Source organism: Chionomys nivalis, chromosome 15, assembly GCF_950005125.1.
Source record: "Chionomys nivalis chromosome 15, mChiNiv1.1, whole genome shotgun sequence".
Lineage (NCBI taxonomy): Eukaryota > Metazoa > Chordata > Mammalia > Rodentia > Cricetidae > Chionomys > Chionomys nivalis.
The window spans coordinates 47,398,534-47,419,834 of NC_080100.1; the positions used below are offsets into that span (position 1 = coordinate 47,398,534).

At 42.3% G+C, this 21,301-nt stretch overlaps 1 protein-coding gene across 3 annotated transcripts in view; it reads left to right on the forward strand.

Moving 5' to 3' along the window:
- Positions 1-21,301, forward strand: part of Arhgef28 (Rho guanine nucleotide exchange factor 28) — a 293,656-nt gene that overhangs the window by 198,652 nt on the left and 73,703 nt on the right. For all 3 annotated transcript variants that reach the window (XM_057789428.1, XM_057789426.1, XM_057789427.1), the window contains exons 11-16: positions 1,455-1,735; positions 5,921-6,125; positions 9,036-9,147; positions 12,823-12,865; positions 15,901-16,024; positions 16,288-16,420. In XM_057789428.1, coding sequence (XP_057645411.1) covers positions 1,455-1,735; positions 5,921-6,125; positions 9,036-9,147; positions 12,823-12,865; positions 15,901-16,024; positions 16,288-16,420 — 898 coding nt within the window. The remainder of the gene's footprint in view (positions 1-1,454; positions 1,736-5,920; positions 6,126-9,035; positions 9,148-12,822; positions 12,866-15,900; positions 16,025-16,287; positions 16,421-21,301) is intronic.

Here is a 21,301-nt window from a genome sequence, read left to right on the forward strand (position 1 = left end):
TTCGAATCTTTATTCCATTTTGTTCTAAACCTCACTGGACTGATTATTGATCCTACTTTGATTTTCCCCAACTATTGTGAATGTTTCAACTTTATGTGGGGAAATTGTTATTATAATGTTCAAAAAATGCACTGAAATTGAAAAAAATCCTCAAAGATGAACCTAGGTTATAATTTTCATTTATGACTACTTTAGGTGAGAGAAGTGCTGCTTTAATAAGATAAATAAGAAAAAGAATGCAGACAGCCCAATTCAGTAAGCATAGTAAAGGATTGCTCAATTTGTACAGTTAAGACAAACTTGCCTAGCCTGGCTAGCTGGCCAACAAGCTAGGCATCCTTCATCTCTTTCCTCCCGCTGTCGGGGTCACAGATACACACCACCATACCTGGCTTTTCTATGGGGTCCCCAGCACTTTACCAACTGAGGTATTCCCCTAGTCCTTCCTGTTACTCATAGCATCCCACTTGCTGCCTGGAGCATTTGTGTTGGTTTTTGTCGTAGTAGATTATTAAGATGATGGTTGATGACCTAGGACCCTAACAACCCCATTCACTCTGCCTTTTCCTCCCCTTTATCCCTTCACTCTTTGGCACTAGCGATGGAATCCAGGGCTTTGCATTTGCAAGGCTGCTCTCACCATGGAGCTCCTCCTGCAGCCTCCAGTCTCCTCTACAGGGGTGTGGCTCTCTTCCTTTTCACTGCCTGTTCCTGAGAAATGACGCTTTTGGGCAGCCAGCCCTAATTCACAAGCACATGTAAGCCCGTGTCTCAGAGCAAGTGTTCTGATCAGCCAGAGCTCTTTTCCATGTGCTCAGCGGGGACTTCTGTCTATGAGAGGTTTCAGGTTCCCCTCTGACTTCCTGCTCTTTTTCCACTGTTTCTTCCCAGGCCTTTCCTACTCTCTGATGAGTGCTCTGCTATGAATACAGTGTTGCTTGTTGGCTTTCATGTTTATTTTATTTGCAGGTAATTTGAGGTTTGTGCCTTAAAAAAAAAATCTTCTGGTTATACAATGTGCTTTATGTAGTTTGAGTCATTAGTGATGTTTATTAGGGAACCTCAGACTTCTAAACCCACTGGAACAATTCTTATGAACTGTGTTTTGAATAAAGCTCATACTCTTTGGTGTTTTCTCAGGTGTTTAACAACATATGCCCCTCATTTTGAGGTAGTGGTTCATAAAGTGTTAAAAGGACAGCCAGGTTCTGCTTAAGTCACAGGCTAGGAGGCATTTTTTATTTTTTTGAGAATTATGGGAAAGTGATAGAGGATCATGGGATAGACCACATGAACACAAACATATTGGAATTCTCTGGTTACATAAAGCACAAATTAGAAGAAAAAAATAAATGTGGTGGAGTTTTTTTTTTTAAAACTCGGGGTTTTGTTGATTTTAATCAAACCACTCTTTCCTGCTTTCATTTGGCACAATGTTCTCTTCCAATGTCCAGGTTGGCGATTTGGACATCAACTATATCAACATAGAGGGACTCTCAGCCCATATGAGCCCCGAATCCATGAGGTCCACTCTGGGGCCTCAGGCTTGCAGACACATCCCTCCTTCTGACTGCAGTCCCTGTGGGCATCCACTCGGTGAGGACAGTGAGGGGCCGGCGGGCACTGCAGCCCTGAAGCCCTGCATGTCACCAGCCAGCTCTTGCACTTCTCAGTTGAACCTTCCTTTTGGCCTTCATGAATTTGATAAGGAGCAGGGTCATCTCAAGAAAAGAAGGTAAGATGTTTCTCTCTGGGAAAAGGTTTCTTTTTAAAGATTGTCCTCATCGCTATTTCTCTATATCAAAATGCTATCCCCCCTTTTATTTCCTGTATATGTTCATTTGAAAGTAAGGCAGTTAAGAAAGCCAACAAAAGCCGGGTGGTGGTGGCACACGCCTTTAATCCCAGCACTCATGAGGCAGAGGCAGACAGATCTCTGTGAGTTCGAGGCCAGCCTGGCCTACAAGAGCTAGTTCTAGGACAGGCTTCAAAGCTACAGATAAACCCTGTCTCAAAAAACAAACAAACAAAAAAGAAAGCCAACAAAATGCACAAAAGGAAAACTACAATTCTGAGTATTAGTAGATTGGTAGAAATTGAAAAGTCTGACATTGCCAAGATTGTGACATGAACTCAATGGTGGCTGAGGGAAGAGCATCGTGTAACAAGTTTGGAAAATGATTTGCATCGTCTTGTCACTACTGTTGACCAGTAGACCACCACATCAGAATTTGTAGCAGAAGGAAGTAACTCAGCTGGGAGCTAGACGTGTAGCTATACCTCGTCTTAAACTATAAATGGAATGCTATACAGGTCAAGAAAATGAATTAAATACAAGTGTGTATATATGGTGTGCATCTCAAAGGCATAGAGTTGAAAAAAGGAAGCTACAAACAGATTTAATTTTCACAGAATGCAAAATAAGACAAACGATTGCATATGTGCATAAGCTATAAAGAGAAAGAAGAGAATGGGGAAGGAAAAAAAAACCCTAATTTCAAGTCAGCTGCGGGAAAGTGGAAGGAGAGTGGGCTAGAGCGGACTAGAAGGACTTCGCCTGGGCTTGTGTTTCAAGCTGGATGGGCTCATAAAGGCTCTATTTTTTCTGGTACACGTGAAATACCATTTTTAAAAAGTACGATTGTACATGTTGTGGTGACATATATTTGTGTGTGTTCATGCTCTGTCTATGTGTCCATTTTCTTTAGGAAATAAGCCAGTTTCCACTTTCCTTATGGGTTAATCTACTTTTCTCTCATGTCCTAACTCTATGATTCTGTGTTCACTTTAACAGATGAAGTTAGAGATCAGTGAACTTAGCATATACACATGTGTATGTAAATGTTTATCTATAAATGAACATGTATGTAGACGAACAGATACTCAGAAGAGCTATAGCTGACCAAGCAAGATGAGGAGGGAACCAGTGTCAGTGGGCACCATCCACTGGGTGTATTTCTATATGGATCTACAGACTGAGTTTCTTTAAGTGCCAAGTATTGATATTGAAGGCTATTTTGGCCATAAGTCCTAAAATCCTCACTTCGGGTTTGTGTTTTATCTTATGATTTTGTAGATGCTGGAGAGAGGTTATTTTCATTGCATTGTAGGGTCTTTGGGGCTTTGAACCTGTGCACTGGGGTAAGAAGCTGTCAGTGTAGGCCAGACTCCATACAGCCCCACTGTGTGTGATTGATACATTCTGGCAGAATCTGTTGGGTTTGTAAAGTGCCCTTCAGATCTCAAGAAGTGGGTTGCTTAAAGAGCCTTTTGAGAAATATAAGACAGAAAAAGTACAAATGGTTATTCTGCTCTCTTTATGAAAATATTCCCAGAACTTCAAATTGGTGTCTTCATGTTCTGTTGTGGAAACTTTTCTTGCTACAGATAGTTTCTTTTTTATAATAACAGAAAAACTAAGCCAGCACTCAGGAGGCAGAAGTAGGAAGATGGCAAGTTCAAGGTCAGCTTGGGCTACACAGAACTATATAAACATATCTACATACCTACCCACTTGTGCGCGCGCACACACACACACACACACACACACACACACACACACACACACAGTTGTTATTGGAAGAAGTAGAAGCTGTTCTCCCCAAAACACTCTTTACCAGCACTCTTCCAGTCTTGAGAAATGAGAATAGTGACTGGGATAGAGGGGGGCTGATGGCTGCAGATATTTCTTTTTAGCCATGAGATGACTCCTGTCAGTGAATTCTGCCATGGAGTGAAGAGCCTGAGAGACAATAAACCGTGGTGAAATTTAGTAAGAGAACAATGTCGGGAGAGACCAGGAATGTCTAACAAAAGAGGAATTTGGGGGCACAGAGTCAAAACTGTGGATGACATAGGGACAAGGCTAACCAAAACAAATCCTACATTTCCTGAAGGTCACCACAATATTAAATTGGGCAGCACACACTAATCCCGACGCTGCAACTCTTTGCCCGCTCCTTATCTGTATGTTACAGCAGGATTTTCCCTTTTGGGAAGTGTGGGTTTACCGTGACATACAAACCAGTCTGCCATCTTACCAGGAGAGGAATGGCTGACTTTGGCTAACTGTCTTAGTCACAGTTGACCTACTTTCCCGAAGGAGACAATAACACGTTGTGATTAACATTTGTCCTGTGACAGATGACTTGCAGTTAAGTTATTCCTTTTCCCAATTCTTTCTCAGCTATAGTCAAGGTATTGGGAATGAGTCGGGGTTAGAAACTTACCTAATTATAAGCATGAAGTAAGAACTCTGTCTGAGAGTCACAGTTTATGAAATCAATATTCCACTATTAAATGACCCATGTTTTTTAAAAAAGCCAAAAGAGATAATTTAAATTTTCATCTTCCATTGTTTGTAGTTCCAACAAGATGGTTTTCCAGTGTTGTGTTGGATGAAAACCTCATCCTCTAGCACTGAAACAGTCAAGGAAAATAATAAAAAAATCCCATGTTATAATGCATCCATGGCCACCCATGGCCTTGATGCTTGATGGAATGGTTTACAATGTAAATGCTGTGAGGGACTGGACCTTGAAAGTGTGCAGTCACATTCTGTCCTTTGATGCTGTGGTTATGAACCTTAAATAGGAGGAAAGACGTTGTAGTTAGGCAGAAAGAATCTTTACTTCCGTCTGAGACAGAATCCTTAGCGGGAAGTCTCTGAAAGTGACCATCTCACGTTGACATGCTTGAGGCTTTACACGCAGTGTATCTCTGACCCTTGTCTTGACCCCAAGGTGAGCCCTTCACGGCACTCCCCTCTTATACTCACCTCTGCCCATCTGGCTTTCCAACCGCAGGGATGGTAACTGTATCTTCCCTGTGTCATTGCCCGGAGGCTGCTGTGCGAATAGCCCCGTGGATCAGCATCTCTGGCATGTTCAGTATGTGAAGGGTGGCTATACAGGACTGGAAATGGTGTTTACAAAACAAAAATAGTGAGGCTGTCACTATCAAACCCACTTTTGTAAAGTCATTGAAACGGAATATCAGGCTATTTAAGGCCACCAACCAGCTCCCAAATCATGACACATAGATGAATGCTAGACCTTAGCTTAGCTCTTTGCTGGCTAGCTCTTTTAATTTAGCCTGCTTCTGTTCATCTGCCTTTGCCTTGGGGTGTTTCACTTTTTTTCTTTCTGAATATCTTACTTTCACTGCTTCTCTGTGTCTGGCTGGTGTCTGCCTGGCTTCTTGCCCCGGGTGTGCTCTTTCCTCCTCCCTCATTCTGTTCCCCCCTCCTGAGCCTAGATTTCTCCTCCTTTTTAACGTCTCTGCCCGCCAGCCTTGCCTGTCCCTCTCCTGCCTAGCTATTGGCCATTCAGCTCTTTATTAGACCAATCAGGTACCTTAGGTAGGTAAGGTGAAACAAATCCAAAACATCTTTACATAATTAAAAACACATCCTTACATTTTTAAAATAAATGCAGCATAAAGAGAAGCGACACACCTTTATACAGTTAAAGTAATATTCTGCAGCATAAACAGATGTAACACATCTTTGCCTAATTAAAATAATATTCCACAGAGAATGGCTTTTGCCAGGTAGGACCATCTACTTGGGGACACATGAAATTTTGTTTAAAGAACTGGTGAGGTGGCTCCGCAGGTATCTCTACTTGCCACCAAGCATGACATCCTGACTGTGATTCCCAGGTTCCATATGGTGGTAGGAGAGACTAACTCCTGCGGATTGTTCTCTGACTTCCACGTCTGTGCAGGTGGCACACCCCCCACTTGTGCACAAAGGGGAAAAAGACAATAAAAATGTTTATTGGAAAAGTTATAAAAAGCTATCAGTGAGAAATTACATGGCGCTCATTGCATCTCACACCAATGATAGGAATCTGAACACAGAAAACCAAAACCCAGCATCTGTCTGACTGCTCACCGAATGATCTGTTTCATGCTCTAGTTCCAGCCTGGATGCCCTGAATGCCGACAGTGAGGGGGAAGGGCTTTCCCAGCCCCCCATCTGCTATGCTGTGGGCTCTCAGAGTTCCTCAAGAATGGGGCTTCCTAGTGGAGATGAACTGGATTCTTTTGAGACCAGCGCTGAAGCAGATTGTAATATCTCCAGGACCGAATCGCTTTCCCTATCCAGTACTCTGCATTCAAAGGTATTCTCCTCGGTCTTAGCTCGACTTACTATAAATGCACAGAACATGTTCTCAATGCCCCCACCTCCACCTACAGGACAGGTTCTGACTTCTTCCACAGGAGAGACGCTTGTGTATGTGTTGGGAGGGACTTCGGTGACCTCTGGTTTTTAATCTCCATGACTCCATTTTAATTTTTACGTTTCTAGCAACTGGTTGATGTTATTGACTCACAAGCAGTACATCTCATTTTTACATACTTGGGAAATGTTACTATTTCAGTTAATATTCCTGCTCTCCTTCCTGCCACAGAGTGGTGATACTGGGTTCAAGGGGTCAAGCTTGCTTATGTGTATAATCTTTAGCCTGGTCCAGGCGAGAAGGTAGATGATGTATGATGTCAGTAAGTCTGAGGTGATGTTTACTGGGTGTTCCTGGCTTCACAAGCCAATCTCCAATGTCATTTTGAGGTTTTACTTTTCTTGATAATTTCATGAGTTTCATAGACTCACAGAAACTGAACGACAATCAGGGAGCCTGCATGGGGCTGACCCAGGCACTCTGCATGTAAGTATGTTAGATTTGTGTAGCGCGGTCTTCTTGTGGGACTCCTCACAGAGGGAGCAGGGGCTGTCTTCATCTCTTTGACAGGCTTCTTGGAACCTACTACTCCTCATACTGGCTTGCCTTGCCCAGCCTTAATACATGGGGATATGCTTAGTCTTACTGCAACTTAATATGCCATGTTTTGTTGATATTCCTGGGAGACCTGCTCTTTCCTAAACAGAAACAGAGAAGGAGTGGACTAGGGGTGGGAACAGAGCGGGTAGGTGGGAGAGAGGGGCTGGGAGGGGAAGAAGGAGGGGAAACTGGCCGGGATGTAAAATAAATAAATTTATTAAAAACAAAGAAATACTTTAATTTAGTTTCTCAAGGCAAACTCTTCTGTTTGAACATACTTATTTTTTCTATTTGAATTCTGCTATAGTCCAGTCATTTTCCTCTTAAATTATATTTATTGACTACTGTAAAACAATGTGTGAAATGCCAAGGTTCAACCCAGAACGTGGGGTTAGTAAGATAAGACCTTACCTTTGCAGTGTATCCTGTAATGTACCAAATGGTTTTATATATGTGAAAAATACAAAGGTTTTTCTTAGCCCATTTAAGACGTAAGTAGCACTTTTATGTTTTGAAAGCATTAGAGTTCTGACTAGGTGGTCCCAGGTTGGTCACATGCCATTACTCAAATTAAGGTCTTCTAACCTCCATACTGAATCCATTTTCTTGTGTCACCTGGAAATCTATGCTTATCTTTTGAACCTGAATATCATATGATAATTCTGGATAATAAGAATAGAAGTGTGGATGAATACTATTCAAGAAAAAGATGGATATGGTTGTGAATGCTAATACTAGCTAGTTTTGAATGAAATGTGAAAACCTTACCATTCCTTGGAATGCAATACAGCTCTTTGGAAACAGTTTCACGTTGATCTGAAAGAAGATTTTTGCTGTGAAGCGCAGCTTCTCTTGCCTCTGTAATTACTCAGAATAGCGTCGCCAAAAGATTTTGGACAGTTTCCAAAGTTCCATCGTCATGAACAGCGGTTACCGTGCACGGTTTAAGAGAGAGGGTGGTTTCTGGTGGGTTCTTGTGGCCAGTTCCCGCTTGGTTAGAGTATAGCTCAACACCCGGGGACTCCACCTCTGGGCCCAGTGGGTGCTTCTAGATAAGGCACCTAAGCCAAGGCCCCTTGAAGCCAGGGGAGGCTTTTGTGATCAGCTCTGCCCTGAGCTCTTTAACCAATGGCTGCCAAGGAACCAGGTGTTTTTATTTAGGAAGACGAGGCAAGACCAACTCTCATGCAGGGCAGTTTGTGATGGCTTAATTTTAACAAAGAATTCCTCATCACTTTCTCTTGACTCTCACCGTAGATGACACCTCAAAAATACACGGGCTGGATCAATGCTAAGGCGTCTGTGGAATAGGAGTTAGATACCATAAATGACTTTAGTGAATTTCTATTGCATATTCATCTAAAATTTCTAGAACATGTAAGAAAACCGTGTTTTAATTATCTTGACAGCTTTTATTTTTATATATGTAGCAAATATAATAATAGAAATTGGGAAACAGGAACAAAATGATGGGTCATTAAAAGCAATGATATTAAACTCATTGATAGCTTCACTCTGGGACATACAGATAGAATGTTTATTAAACAATGGGCCCAGAGGAACAGGATTCACATGGACTTTCCCTAGAGGCTACCGCTACCCTGTAAATTTAAACAGCCATTTGAAAGTTTAAAACCTCTTATAATTAGACATAGGTATTTCTCTACCTTCTAAAATTGCTTAAGGAAAGAGATCTCGGTTAGTATATAATTTTGTTTAAATGCTGAAGTATAAACTAACAAAAAAATAATAACCTCTGTAAAAACAAATTAATACCATGACTGAACATTCAGTGAAAAAGTCGTGTGATTTAATTTTCTCATTTTTAACCAAGTTGTTGAAATGGTCCAAAGGTATTCTTTGACATGGATGAGAACTCTTCCACAAAACTTAAGTTTATCAGGGCTTAGATGAAAAGGAGAACACTGGAAAAGCTTTGAGAGGCAAACAGAACAAATTATTAAGAAGGTCATGTGAGAAAAGAGATGGCGGGTGCAGATCTCTTATCCCAGCTACACGGGAGACCAAGACTAACCCAAGATCAGTAGCTGGCCTGGGCAACTTAGTAAGACCATGTCTCACAAGGCGCTGTAGAACATGGACTGAGAATGTAGCTCAGTGATAGAGTACCTTCCCAGCATGCACGAGGCCCTGGGTTCAATTCCCAGGACAAAGGAATAGCTGCCTGGATGAAGTGCACGGGTTGGAACTTTGGTGATGGTGATTACATAACGCTGCACTCTCTCTTAGGAGTCCCTGTTTTCTGGAATTCGCTCACGTTCATACTCCTGCTCATCACCGAAAGTCTCTGTTGGGAAGTCCCGGCTAGTGCGTGATTTCACAGTGTGCAGTTCCACCGAAGGTAAGTGCTGTCTGCATCTGACTCCACACTCATTCCCTTCCAGAGCAGGCGTCCTGCTAGTCTACGTGCATAAAACATACAGGGACTGCAGGCCAGCTCCAGCTCTGCCTCCACAACCGATTTCTCTAAACCAAGTAGAGTTCTTTCCTTGTTGGACGTCAGCTCTTACAGATTTTATTTCGATAAAATTATATGTGCCCACTTCTCTGTTGTTTTAGTTTAGTAAAACGTTGCTCTCCGGGATGGTATGAACAAGAATGGACTTCAGGGATATTCTGTGAGGGCCTTAGAGGATTTTACTTAAGTGGAGTCTGAGAATTACTTTTGTCCTGTATGGATGGTGCTAAGAAGCAGCAACTCAGAGGCAGCCCAGCAGGGCAGATTGGAGGTATCCCCTTCCTGGTTTAGCCCAGGGCTTGGGAGAACCAAAATAATAGTGTACTCACAGTACCAATAGTTACATCTCAGCATTTGAAGAAAGAGCAGCCATGTAAGGAAGCAGAAACAACTTTTATACGATAAACTTTTATTAAAATATAGCATAGCTGCAAGAAGCGAGGCCCTTTAGAAGACTATGCTGAATTTTCAAAAGTGAATTCTGCCCCCCAAATAGGAAACTCAGGGGCAGTGTAGAGCTCTCCTGGGAACTGCTCTCCTCCACTGCCCTCAATTTAATCTTTGCTTTGATATGCAATTACTTCACACTTCCCGTGGACAGATTATGTGTAATAGTCATATTTAAAGAGTGTTCGTGTCTGTGTGACATGCCTAATAGGTTAATTAAAAATAAACTTTAATACATCAGACCATGCCCGATTTTTTCCTTGAGTCATCCAAAATCAAGCTGCCGGTCCAGGACTCTCCGCTCCCTCAGCACGCAACGTGTAAGGTTTCTCCTATTTCCCTTTCTTTTTCTTACTTTGTTCTGGTTTTAGTACCATTTTGCGGTTTTTGACTTAGTTTCACACTATTGCTATTTGGAAAGCATACTTGAATCATCCATTCCTTGTGCTGTATGGGTGCCTCACCGTTAAAACTGCGGTTCCTCCCACCTGGAAGATTTGAGATCAGTGACCTGATGACGGAAAGGAAATCGACAGCTAAGGAAAAAGTACCTTGAGCTATACATTTTAAATAAAAGCTTAAATCTCTGCATTTGAATTAGAAGGAATAAAGAGATGACATCAATTCCCTTTTTGCCCTGTTAGATTATAAATATAATCTCGAAGCAGTGTGTTTAAAAACAGGGCTAGTTGAATGAAGTTTTAAAGCATTCAGAAGGTAAAAGTTTGAACCAGGTGATTTAGCTTGATGCAACACAACACACACACACACATACAGAGAGAGAGAGAGAGAGAGAGAGAGAGAGAGAGAGAGAGAGAGAGAGAGAGAATTGAGGATTCCAGTGGACAGAAACTGAACAGTTGCCAGCATCGCCATAGATACCGTTCATGGGTCAGTCACACCCATAGGACACAAAGGATAATTTACTGTCTAATGGAGAAGAAATAATTTTGACTGTGTTCATGTAACCAAAACACAGGTGTAATAGTTCAAGGAAATATTCAAATGTTTATTGTTTAGTCTGCTAGAATGAATCAAAAGTAAATTGGTATTAGCTTTGCTGTTACTTCTCCCTTGATGAATTTTTCATAGTACTAAATTTTTCTCGATTTGAACAGAGAGCAAGTCTCCATTTGCCCCAGAGGGATGCTTCCTGGTACGAGACATAATACAGATACCCAAACTTAGGATGCATTTGTGCTATTTTTCATTCTTTTAAAACCTTTTTAATTTATTTATTTGTGCATGTAGGGGTTTTGGTTGCATGCAAGTATATGCACCATGTTCATGTCTGGGGCCCAGGGAGGCCAGCAAGGTATCAGATCCCCTCCAACTGGAATTAGAGATGCTTGTGAGCCACCCTCTGGGTATTGGGAATTGAACCCAGGCCCTCTGAAAGAGTAGCCAGTGCTCTTAACTACTGAGCCATCTCTCCCTCTTAATCCTTTTTAAAAATCTTTTATTTATATTTAATTTATGTTGTATGTGTAGGTATGTGCCTGAGTGCGTGTGTGTGTGCCCGTGTGCACAGGTACCCGGGACAGTAGTGAGCTACCCAGTGAATGCTGGGAAGTAGATTCACATTCTCTGCTGGAGCAGCGAGAGCCTTAACTACAAAGCCACCTCCCCAGCCCTTCTTTTCTAGTTCTTGTTTGGCATATTTTTTTTTTATCAGTTCTGAAGTTACTTCTTTTTCTTTCTCATGCCTTTTTTTTTTGAGTCGAGTGTTTAATGGCAATAACTTCATTATTTAATTTTTATATACCTAAAATAAAACCCAGCTTTACAGTTTCCTTTGGTACTTGGTGGATTTCTATAAAAGGAATGTTGTCAATATCATAATGATAACTGCAACCTCACTGTGAAGTCCACATACAGAGATCTGAGCATTCTAGAGGCAGAGACAGGCAGATCTCTGTGAGTTTGAGGCCAGCCTGGTCTACAGAGTAAGTTTCAGGACAGGCTCCAAAGCTACAGAGAAACCCTGCCTCAAAAAAAAGAAAGAAAGAAAGAAAGAAAGAAAGAAAGAAAGAAAGAAAGAAAGAAAAGAAAAGAAAAGAAAAAGGAAAAAAGAAAAAGGAAAAAAGAAAAAGAAAGAAAAGAAGGAAAAGGAAAGAATTTGTAGAGTGACGTCATACTTTAAAAGTTGCTATAAACCGATGGATGGAATCCAATTAGATTGTGCCCAGTTTCTTTATAATGGGCTGTGTAAGTTGATAGGCTTGGCTCTCTTACTTTCTTGGAACGCCACCCTATTTATTTATAAGAACAATGACTTAATTTGAAAAACATTTTGCAATGACCATAAAAAGCCTTTAATTTTTCTCAAAGTACATTTTTCTATTAGTACAAGAACTCAGGGGGTATTTATTTACACGGTATGCGTAACTGGCTCACCCTCCTGTGTTCCTATTCCCACCTCGTCCCCCACTCTGCATGGTATTGGTGAAGGATTGCCCTTCTCTGTGGGTGGTGTCCTCCTCGGTGCCCGCTCCCTCCCACCCTCTCTCCAGGTCTAACTCGGCATCCCCCTTCATCCCCATAGTGAATATTCTGAGTCTATAAATAGGATGGTACCATGTTTAGAGAAACCTGCCCTTCTGCCCCAGCAGGACAATGGGGTGGGTGGTTCTTCTTCCCCACCAGCCACAGAGTGTATCTCTGATTGGGCTGCTTGAGGATGTGACCTTGGAGTTGTGTTAAGAAAGACCCTTCCCTGTGCTGGCCTTCAAGGCGTCCACAGGAGCTTCGTTGAAAACCAGCAGGTTTATCGATCCCCTGTGTTGGGGGTTGGTGTTACTAATAAAGGTGGTGTCCAAGTGCGAAGCACCCTAAATTAGCCAGTTTTCTGTACTGTTTGCAAACCATGGGCTTCCCTTTGCTGGGGCTAACACACTCCCTGAAGTTACCGAATTGACCTCTTCTCCTCCAAACCAGGGAAAGCATTAAAACCTCACATGCAGAAGGTCAGTTCTCGCAGGTCTTCTAACTGATAACACATAAAATGATGAGTTTGGTGAACATGTGCAGCTCAGACTGACAAGTGACTGCTGTTTGTCTTAGCTTCCTTATTAATTAATTGATTAATTTATTTGTGTGTGTGCCTTACAGAACAGAGATCGTATAGTTTTACGGAGCCACCAGGAGAAAAAAGGTACGTTGAGGGTTCCCCTTTCTTCAGGGTCCACTGATCTGTCTTTGCAAATGTCTGTACATCACTTTTCCTCCGTGTCCTATAGTTGGTCAGAGGTTTCTGTGTAATAAGCTACCTAAGACCCGTTGTTCCCTCTCTGGAGTCAGTATAGCCAGCCAGGTGTGACGTCTGTTTTCCATCCTCAGGCGTACAGGCTGCAGGGCTCAGGCGTACAGGCTGCAGGGCTGGGGACAGGGAGTTCTGTTTTAGGATCTTTTCAGGTCTGAACATCTCAAGGGGCTGTGAGGACTGCAAGCTTCACTTGTTGCAGGATTTCTCTGCCTTTTTTCTACCTCTAGAAGACTCTCTGTAGCTCCAGTTGCTCAGGTGGTTGTGGAAAGCCCAGAAACATGCCTGCCCTGCCCTCTGTGGTTCTCTGCCTAGCAGTGTTAGGCCTGATGCAAGTGCGACCTTCAGCACCACCAGGCTTCTGCTTAATATTTAGATCTGAGGCTTGAAGCCCAGGTTGCTATCTATCCTATGTAAAGCTGGTGCCATAGCCCAGCCTGGGAAGAGACCAGGCTGCAAGTGGGAGGGAGGGCTGAATTCTGTTGGCCTTGAACACCTAGCTGGTGTTATTAGCCCTGGACTTGTTGCAGAACAAGTGACAGAAATGGCAGTCAAGGTTGGCTTTAAGGACTCTCTGGGAAACAGTGAAGTAGTTTTCACTTTGGTGGCGTGAGTCCTAGCACTCTGGAATTTTTTTACATCTAGGTGAAGATGAGTGTTTTGCTTTAAGTCTCCTGATGAAAGAAGCGGCAAGAAAAGGTAGCTTTGGTTCATTTATATTGTTTTAGACAAGAATAGAAAGTTCCAGATACACAAACACAGGAAAACTAAGAATGCCATTGAAGGAGGGGGTGATGACGAGGATGGTGTTGACAGTGTTGGCAGCTGAGGCAGTAGTAACTGACAATTCCTGGGTGATCGTGTGTGCCTCCTGCTGTTCTAAGCAGTTTATATGTAAGGAGTCTGTTCCAAACACTGTAATTTGACAATCATCTAGGCTGTCAATTCTCTGTCTTCAGGATCCTGTCTTTCCAACAGTTATAGTAATAGTAGGTTGATTATTAAGACCTTTTTTTAAAGTAAAATATTTTCTGTTTGGAGGTTGAAAGATGAGAAAAGCTGTCAGGTCACAGCTCATACAGTAGCGTCCCCTGCATGGCACGTGGGGGGGAAGTGCCTTCCTTACCCCTTGTCGCTCTGTTTTCCCTCTCAGTCTTACCCCTCCCACTCATACACTTAGAGGGCACAGTCGGGCACAGCAGCATAGATCTGTCTTCTCCCTGACTCCATTCCTGGTGTCTTGTTAGATCTGCTAAGAAGCTCCCCAACCATACCTGGTGCTTTGTCTTAGTCATGGTGTAGGTAACTACTCAAGGAACTTCCTTCTCTGGAATTCTCTTACTTAGATCAGTCAGTTTCTGAAGAAAAGGACATATCTAAGGTAAAGGAGGACTTACCCCAGAGCTTGTAGGCTTATTGCTACAGAGAGGCCATTTTCTCACTTCGCTGATGATTATATAGTACAGATCATCATTGTACCTATGACTATCCATTTTAAATTAATTACATCTAATTAAATTAATTAGCCTTAAAGCATCTAAGTCTTAAAGGAAGTCCTACTACATTGATTCTCAATTTTCATAGTGGGAACTTACTTTAATACCTTGAATCCAGTTCACTGAAAATAATAGGTTATCGATAAAATTGAGTAAGGTTAAGATTTGAAGATTCATTTTCTTGATACACTTGAAATATGTGTTTGCCTGTTGAAAAAGGTGTCACAGAGGTTTCTGAAGAATAGGGCTTATAAGACTTTATAGGGAGAAATCCCATTGGTCATCGACCTGATATCAGAAATAGAACATTTTTGTTTGGGGATATTGAAAAGAACTTCTGAGTTTTGTTAGTTTAGAAGTGTTTTAAACCAAGTTAGTTCTTGTCCAAAGCAGCAGAATACAGCGTAGTCAATTTTGGTTAAAACACAGAATGACCCAATCTCCTGCATGCGCAGAGAGGCAGCACCCCTCCCCCATTCTCATGACCCAACAGTGGCTCATGTGTGCTTTATCCACTCTTCTACCAGACTGGGTGATGGTTCTAATGCCTGAATAGTCCATCTTTGTTTGTTAACACTTAGATTTAAGTCTCCGCTACTCTGAACCGAAGGGTAGAATGCCAAAGTTTTACAGCATTCTGAAGAACATGGTATGGGGAAGTCAACTTACAGATTTTTAATAAAGACTAATAGTTTTTTGACAAAGCCTTCTGGGATATGGAGAACAGAAATAGATTTGAAGAGCCAGGAATTAATTTTCTTTTATTTGGGATAGTTCAGTCTGACTCTTCTAGGAATGGCTGTATGGACTAGGGGAACGGAAAATGACCATGGTGAAATTGCTTCTGGTCTGCATTCTGTGTAGCCTGGGCTCCTCTACAGCTTAGCCTCAAGGTGCAAACCTGGCTGAAGGGAAGAGGCTAAACCTACAGATACAGAATTTGTTTCTCGATTGGTGCCCACCAGGGAAATGCCTGTCTACTAAAAACCACCCCTGTGTTCCCAAGATAATAAAATCTACTTCCATACTGCCAGTTATTTGGCTTCTCTGTCTCAGGAAATTTCTGTTGTCATATTACGCAGGTGGATGAGTTTTTTCAGGGTAAGATTATCCAAGTATATTTCCTAAATATTTCAGTATAATTTCAGGAATATAAGAAAGTTGAAGCAAGTGTATGGCAACTACTTCTTTTGTTGGATTCTGCCGTTGTTAGCATTGCTAGACAGTTGCTTTATCAAATCTAGTCACCTGTTCATCCCTTTATAAGATAGACTTTTAATTATGAAGTTGCTATTTTTTTCTCTTCACAACCATTTAAATCCAAAAAAAGTTTACCCATGTCCATACAGACGTACGTACAACCACATGTCATGATGCCCTTTGGCCCCCTTTAGGCCTCTCACACCTGGTCACAGAGTCCTTTCTTTGTAGAATTCAGGAAGAAGAATGGGACGAATACATCATTCCTGCAAAATCTGAATCAGAAAAGTACAAAGTGAGCCGGACGTTCAGCTTCCTCATGAACAGGATGACCAGCCCTCGGAACAAATCTAAGGTAATCCAGGGTGTGCGCCTACCGGCTGTAGAGTGTAGGCAGCTTCAGTCCTCAGCAGTCAGGACAGTTTCCACACGTGTCCCCTTTAGGCCACCTGCCTTTGCCTGAGTGTGCACCTTTCTTACAGATCCCTGGCAGGTCGTTGGGAATATTACGGCAGCTCCTGCAGGGGTCAGTCTGTGTTGATGCCTGAGTTCCGTAAGCATGCCCACTGACAGCTGTCTCCTTTGTCTGTTCCCTCCCACTTTCTGCTGCTTCTGAAGATGAAAAACAAGGAAGCCAAAGACAAAGAAAAACCGAATCGGCACCAGTTTGTCCCGGGAACCTTCTCCGGGGTTCTGCAGTGCTCGGGCTGTGAGAAAACACTCCTGGGGAAAGAGTCACTCCAGTGTGCCAGTAAGTCCTCAAGTCCAGCGTGTGATGAGTTTTCTCTCCATCCTGCAAGCTCCCCAAGGGTAAAGCCTCTGCTCAGCACCTTTACACAACCTTCTCTCTCGAGGGCTGTAACATGAGGGCCTGCTTGTCAGGGGTTTCTGTCCTGCCCAGTTCCCACAGCCAGTAAGCTCCAAAGAAAATCACACGGAGTCTACATTAGGTTATAAACTGATTGGCCCATTAGCTCAGGCTTCTTATTAACTCTTGTAACTTATATTAACCCATTATTATCTATGTTAGCCACATGGCTCAGTACCTTTTTCAGTGGGGTAGGTCACATCCTGCTTCTTTGGTGATCTGGGCAGGAGTCAGGGAAGAGCTTCTTTCTTCCCAGCATCCTCTTGTTCTCATTGCCCCACCTCTACTTCCTGTCTGGTTTTCCCACCTATACTTCCTGCCTGGCTATCAGCCAATCAGTGTTTATTTAAATCCTGATTGACAGAATACAGACGATTCTCCCGCACCAGAGGGCCTCGTGTATCACTGAGCTGTTTGCCTTGCTGTGGTCAATACTGGTTATTTGGTATTTTTCATCTGTGGTTGATGACTTTCTTAAATCCAGACGTATCAGCCTTGCTGTCTGCTGGATGTCTCACTGCTTTTGAATGTTGCATGCCTAAAACTGAGCCCTTGCTCCCAGCTCAGTGCTTACCAGCAAGCCAATCCTCCCATCACTCCAGACAGATGCTCATGACAAGATTTTAGAGGATTTGTCCATGACTCCCATTTCTTATGTTTGACAGCCAGTCCTTTAGCAACTCCGCTGGCTCTGTTTACAGTGTGTATTTCAAGCCCATCCACTTGTCAACCTATCGCTGTTCTCACTGCTCTGAAGCCACCATTCCTTTAGGTCCCTTATACTTTTGCCACCTCTGTTGGTTTGTTTTCTATTGCTGTGATAAACACCATTGATCTGGACCAGTGGGTCATCGACAGGAAGAAGCAGGGGATCAGAAAACAAAGAAGATAGGAGAAGTTTGGAGTCAAGAGGTCTTATATAAGCTATGATATGCCGAACACGTTTATTAAGAAATATGACATCTTACATATATAGTTTGCAGGAAAAAATGGGACAGAGTCAGCAAAAACTATGATACAATGGAAAGAAATCAGCAGGAAGCTGATCAAGTGATGTTGCACAAAGGGAACAAAGGATATCTCAGGTGTGTCAGAGACGAGTGCACAAAGCCTTGGGAATTAACCACAGCCCTTCAAGGAGGCAGGGGAGTCGAGTTCTCAGGATCCTGAAAACTGTAGCTCCTCCAAGGCCTTGACCCAAGCCATTACTGGCCTTGCCAAGCATATCTGGGTTTAGGCAAGGAACTGAGTTCTTTTTCTATGCACCAGGGCTGCAGGGAAGGTCCTGGACCAGCCTGGCCCTCAATACACCATGACCAAAAGCAGCTAGAACAGGAAAGGGTTACCTACCTCATGCATCCTGATCACAGTGGATCATCAAGGAAAGCCAGGACAGGAGCTCAAACAGGGCAGGAACTGAAGCAGGGACCATGGAAAGATACTGCGTACTGGCTTGTTCTCTGTGGCTCACTCTGCTTGCTTCTTCTATGACTTAGGGCCATCTTTCTAGGGGTAGCAATACCCACAAGTGGGCTAGACGCTATCACATTAATTTTAAAAATGCCTATAAGGCAATCTGATGGAGACGATTTCTCAATTGAGGTTCCCTCTTCCCAGATGACTTTAACTTGAGTCAAATTGACAAAGAAGTAACCAGGACACAAGATAAGGCTATTCTCAAGATATCTGCCAGGAAGAGGAGATCCCTAATGTCTTACAATGGCGGCAAAGCTCTTTAAGACCTGGCCTTTTTTTTCTCTCCCCTTTCTCCCTTTGTTCTGGCCACACTGCCATCTTTACTGTTTCTCCAACAAGCCAGCATCTTGTCTTAGCACCTTTTGTCTTTGAGGATCTTCCTTCTGACCCCTGTAGATTGTTGGGTAACACTCCTCAGACATGACCACCTTGTGTCTAGCTTGTCATTTCCCTCATCATTAAATCCTGGGCCCTATAATTTGCCACCATCTATGCTGTGGCATAGTCTCCATGTCATTTTCCTTGGCTGTCTCTGTCACCATAAATGCTGGAAGGGGAAAGGGAGGCAGGGCATAGTAATTTTCATAACCCCCAAGGTGCCGTCACAAAGCTGACCCTTAACACTTAGGCTTAGTTAATGGCTGCTAAGGAAAACAGATGCATAAGCAAGACCCACTCCTGTTGAGTTCATTAAGTGCATGTTGATGACATCGTGGTGGAAGCCAGAAGTTGCTGAAAGTACCTCAGACATGCTTAGTTATCAAATCCGTCATTGCTTTAAAAAAATAAGTATATAAAGGCTTACAGAAGATATATGGCTTCAATAGAAACTTAAATTGTCTAAAAATTTTCCATATGCAAAAGCTTTGCTATCAATATATCATCATTTTGTGAGCATTTAAATTGTATAAGCTAATGAGTTTTATAATGGCATTTTATACCTGTATATAATATACTTGCATCTTTTTCAGGTACCTACTGTCATACCCTGCTACCCCCAATCACTGTTACCCTCCCTCCACCCCTACCCTCCTCCACTCTCACGTATTATCTCTATTGTTTTCTTTAGTTACTATTTTTACATGTATGCACACATACAAATATACGACTACAACCCGAGTCCATTTGGTGTTGCTCTTGTTTTGAGCACTGAGCACTTGGCATTGAATAGCTCCTTAGAGGGCTCTTCCCCAGGGAGGTCTAATTCTCCCTCTCTCCACATTCATTACTTAGTCGCTTCTAACCCTAAGGAGGTTGCATCAGTTTTTAATGCTGGGATCTCGCTTGATGATTCTATCACGAGTCTTCAGTCATTTCTCATCATATACATAGGTTTCCTGTATTTTCATAACATAGATGAACCTGTGTTTTCACATACCTCTGTCTACATTGCTGATTACTCCCTGAGATTAAATTCTGCAGTCTCTATGCAAGCTGAAGTGTACACTCGCTGTTTCCCTGTATACCACAGTGGTTTTAAGATTAGTTTGGGGACTTCCAAGGTTTTCATTGGAAGGGGGAGTGTTGGTCACTTAAACTTGGATTAACCTTACATTTTTGACATTGAGTAGTAGGCAGACTTTGACAGTCTCTTCTGTGTTGGGTGGATAATCATCTTCTATGTGTTTGGTTAATAGCTTCAATCTTACAGACAGCTACTCAAAATCTCAGTGTCATTTTTTTCTGTGAGATTCCGAGATGCTAACAGTTCATAAACATCACAATTCTGTAACATTCTCATGTATGCCTGAGCTCAGTTGCTTGTGTTTTGATACGACATTATCTGGTGCACAGACCCTCATGCATGAATTCATTGCAGATGAACTTTAATTAATATTGTTGCACTTTGATGTTCTTTCTTGCCTTTTGTACTGAGTTCTGAATGTCTCAAATTAATGTTCCTCTTGCTTTTCCTTTCTTTGTGTGTCCCTTAACTGTTTCTGTGGTTTTTATTTTGGCATGTATGTCTTTAATTTAGCTAGAGAGAATCTGTAATGCAACTGAAAATTGTGTTTTTATAACAAAGGGGTTTTCTTATTTACATTTAATTTTACTGCTGCCAACTATCTTTGACAATTCCTGGCTGTTTTTCTTGCTGTCTGGCTTGGGGCTTTAGACCATGTGTTGCTTGCTTTTATTGTCTCCTGCAATTTGGCAAAATAAGGACTCTTAATATCTACTAATGATAATGTTATGGCTACGTAAGGCTCATAACTTAATACAGTTTTATCTTCCTTATGTGAGCCTTTCCCCCCTCTGTTAGTATGCCCAGTTGTTGAATTATTACATTCTCTTTCATACTGTAGACGGAACATTTCAGGAATGACTTCAGTGCTTCAAGAGCAATTCAATGTTTTTGTTCAATTCTGTGTGTATACTTACAATAGCTTTGAAACTCCTCCTCCCTCCTTCTCTCCCTCCTGTCCTTCCTTCTTTCTGTTCTTCCTTCCTTCCTTCTTTTGTTTTGTTGAGCTATGGTGTCTTGTAGCCTAGGCTGTCCTCAAACTTACTATGTAGCCAAGGATACTTTGAACTCCCCATCCTCCTGTTTTCTTCTCCCAAGTACTGAGAATACAAATGTTTATCACCAAGCCCAGCATTCTTTTATTAGCCTGGGTCACTGCTTACTTTTAGGCGAGAGAGATGCCTCAGTTGCTAAGAGTGAATGCTGCTCTTGCAAAGGACCTGAGTCTGGTTTCCAGAACCCATACTGGGCAGCTTTTAACCTTCTGTAACCAGCTCTAGAGGGATCTGATGTCCCGGCCTCCGTGAGCATCTTCACTCAATTCAGCATTCCCACATACAGGCACATAGATATGATTAAAGATAAAAATAAATTTTCAAAAATGAAAGAGAAAACCTTTCGCCAATCCATTCTTCAGTCTTTGCTTCTGATTCTCCTCTCAGGCTCAGATGGGATGGGATAGTTTAATGAAACCTAGGCACTTTGCTTATGTGGCTAAATAAAACTTTAGTCCTAAGTTCAAGCTTCCATCTACAAGGGCCAGCATAGTTGAGTATTAACTGCTGCCTCAGGAAAATCCGATGCCTGTGTGACCGGAATCCCTTGTTAGTAGCCCCACTTCTCTCTACCTATACGCCAAAGTACTTTTAACTTTTTCATATCGTGGATATTGTCAGACTGTGTCTATTATTTTTATTAGGAAATAGACTTTTCATTTCGCCCTCGAGCTTGCTCGGTTAGCTTCAGGACATTCTCTTCTGTGCACCTCGGGCTCTGACGGCTCTGGTTTCATCTTTTCTGGCTTCTTTCTTAGACAAGGGTCA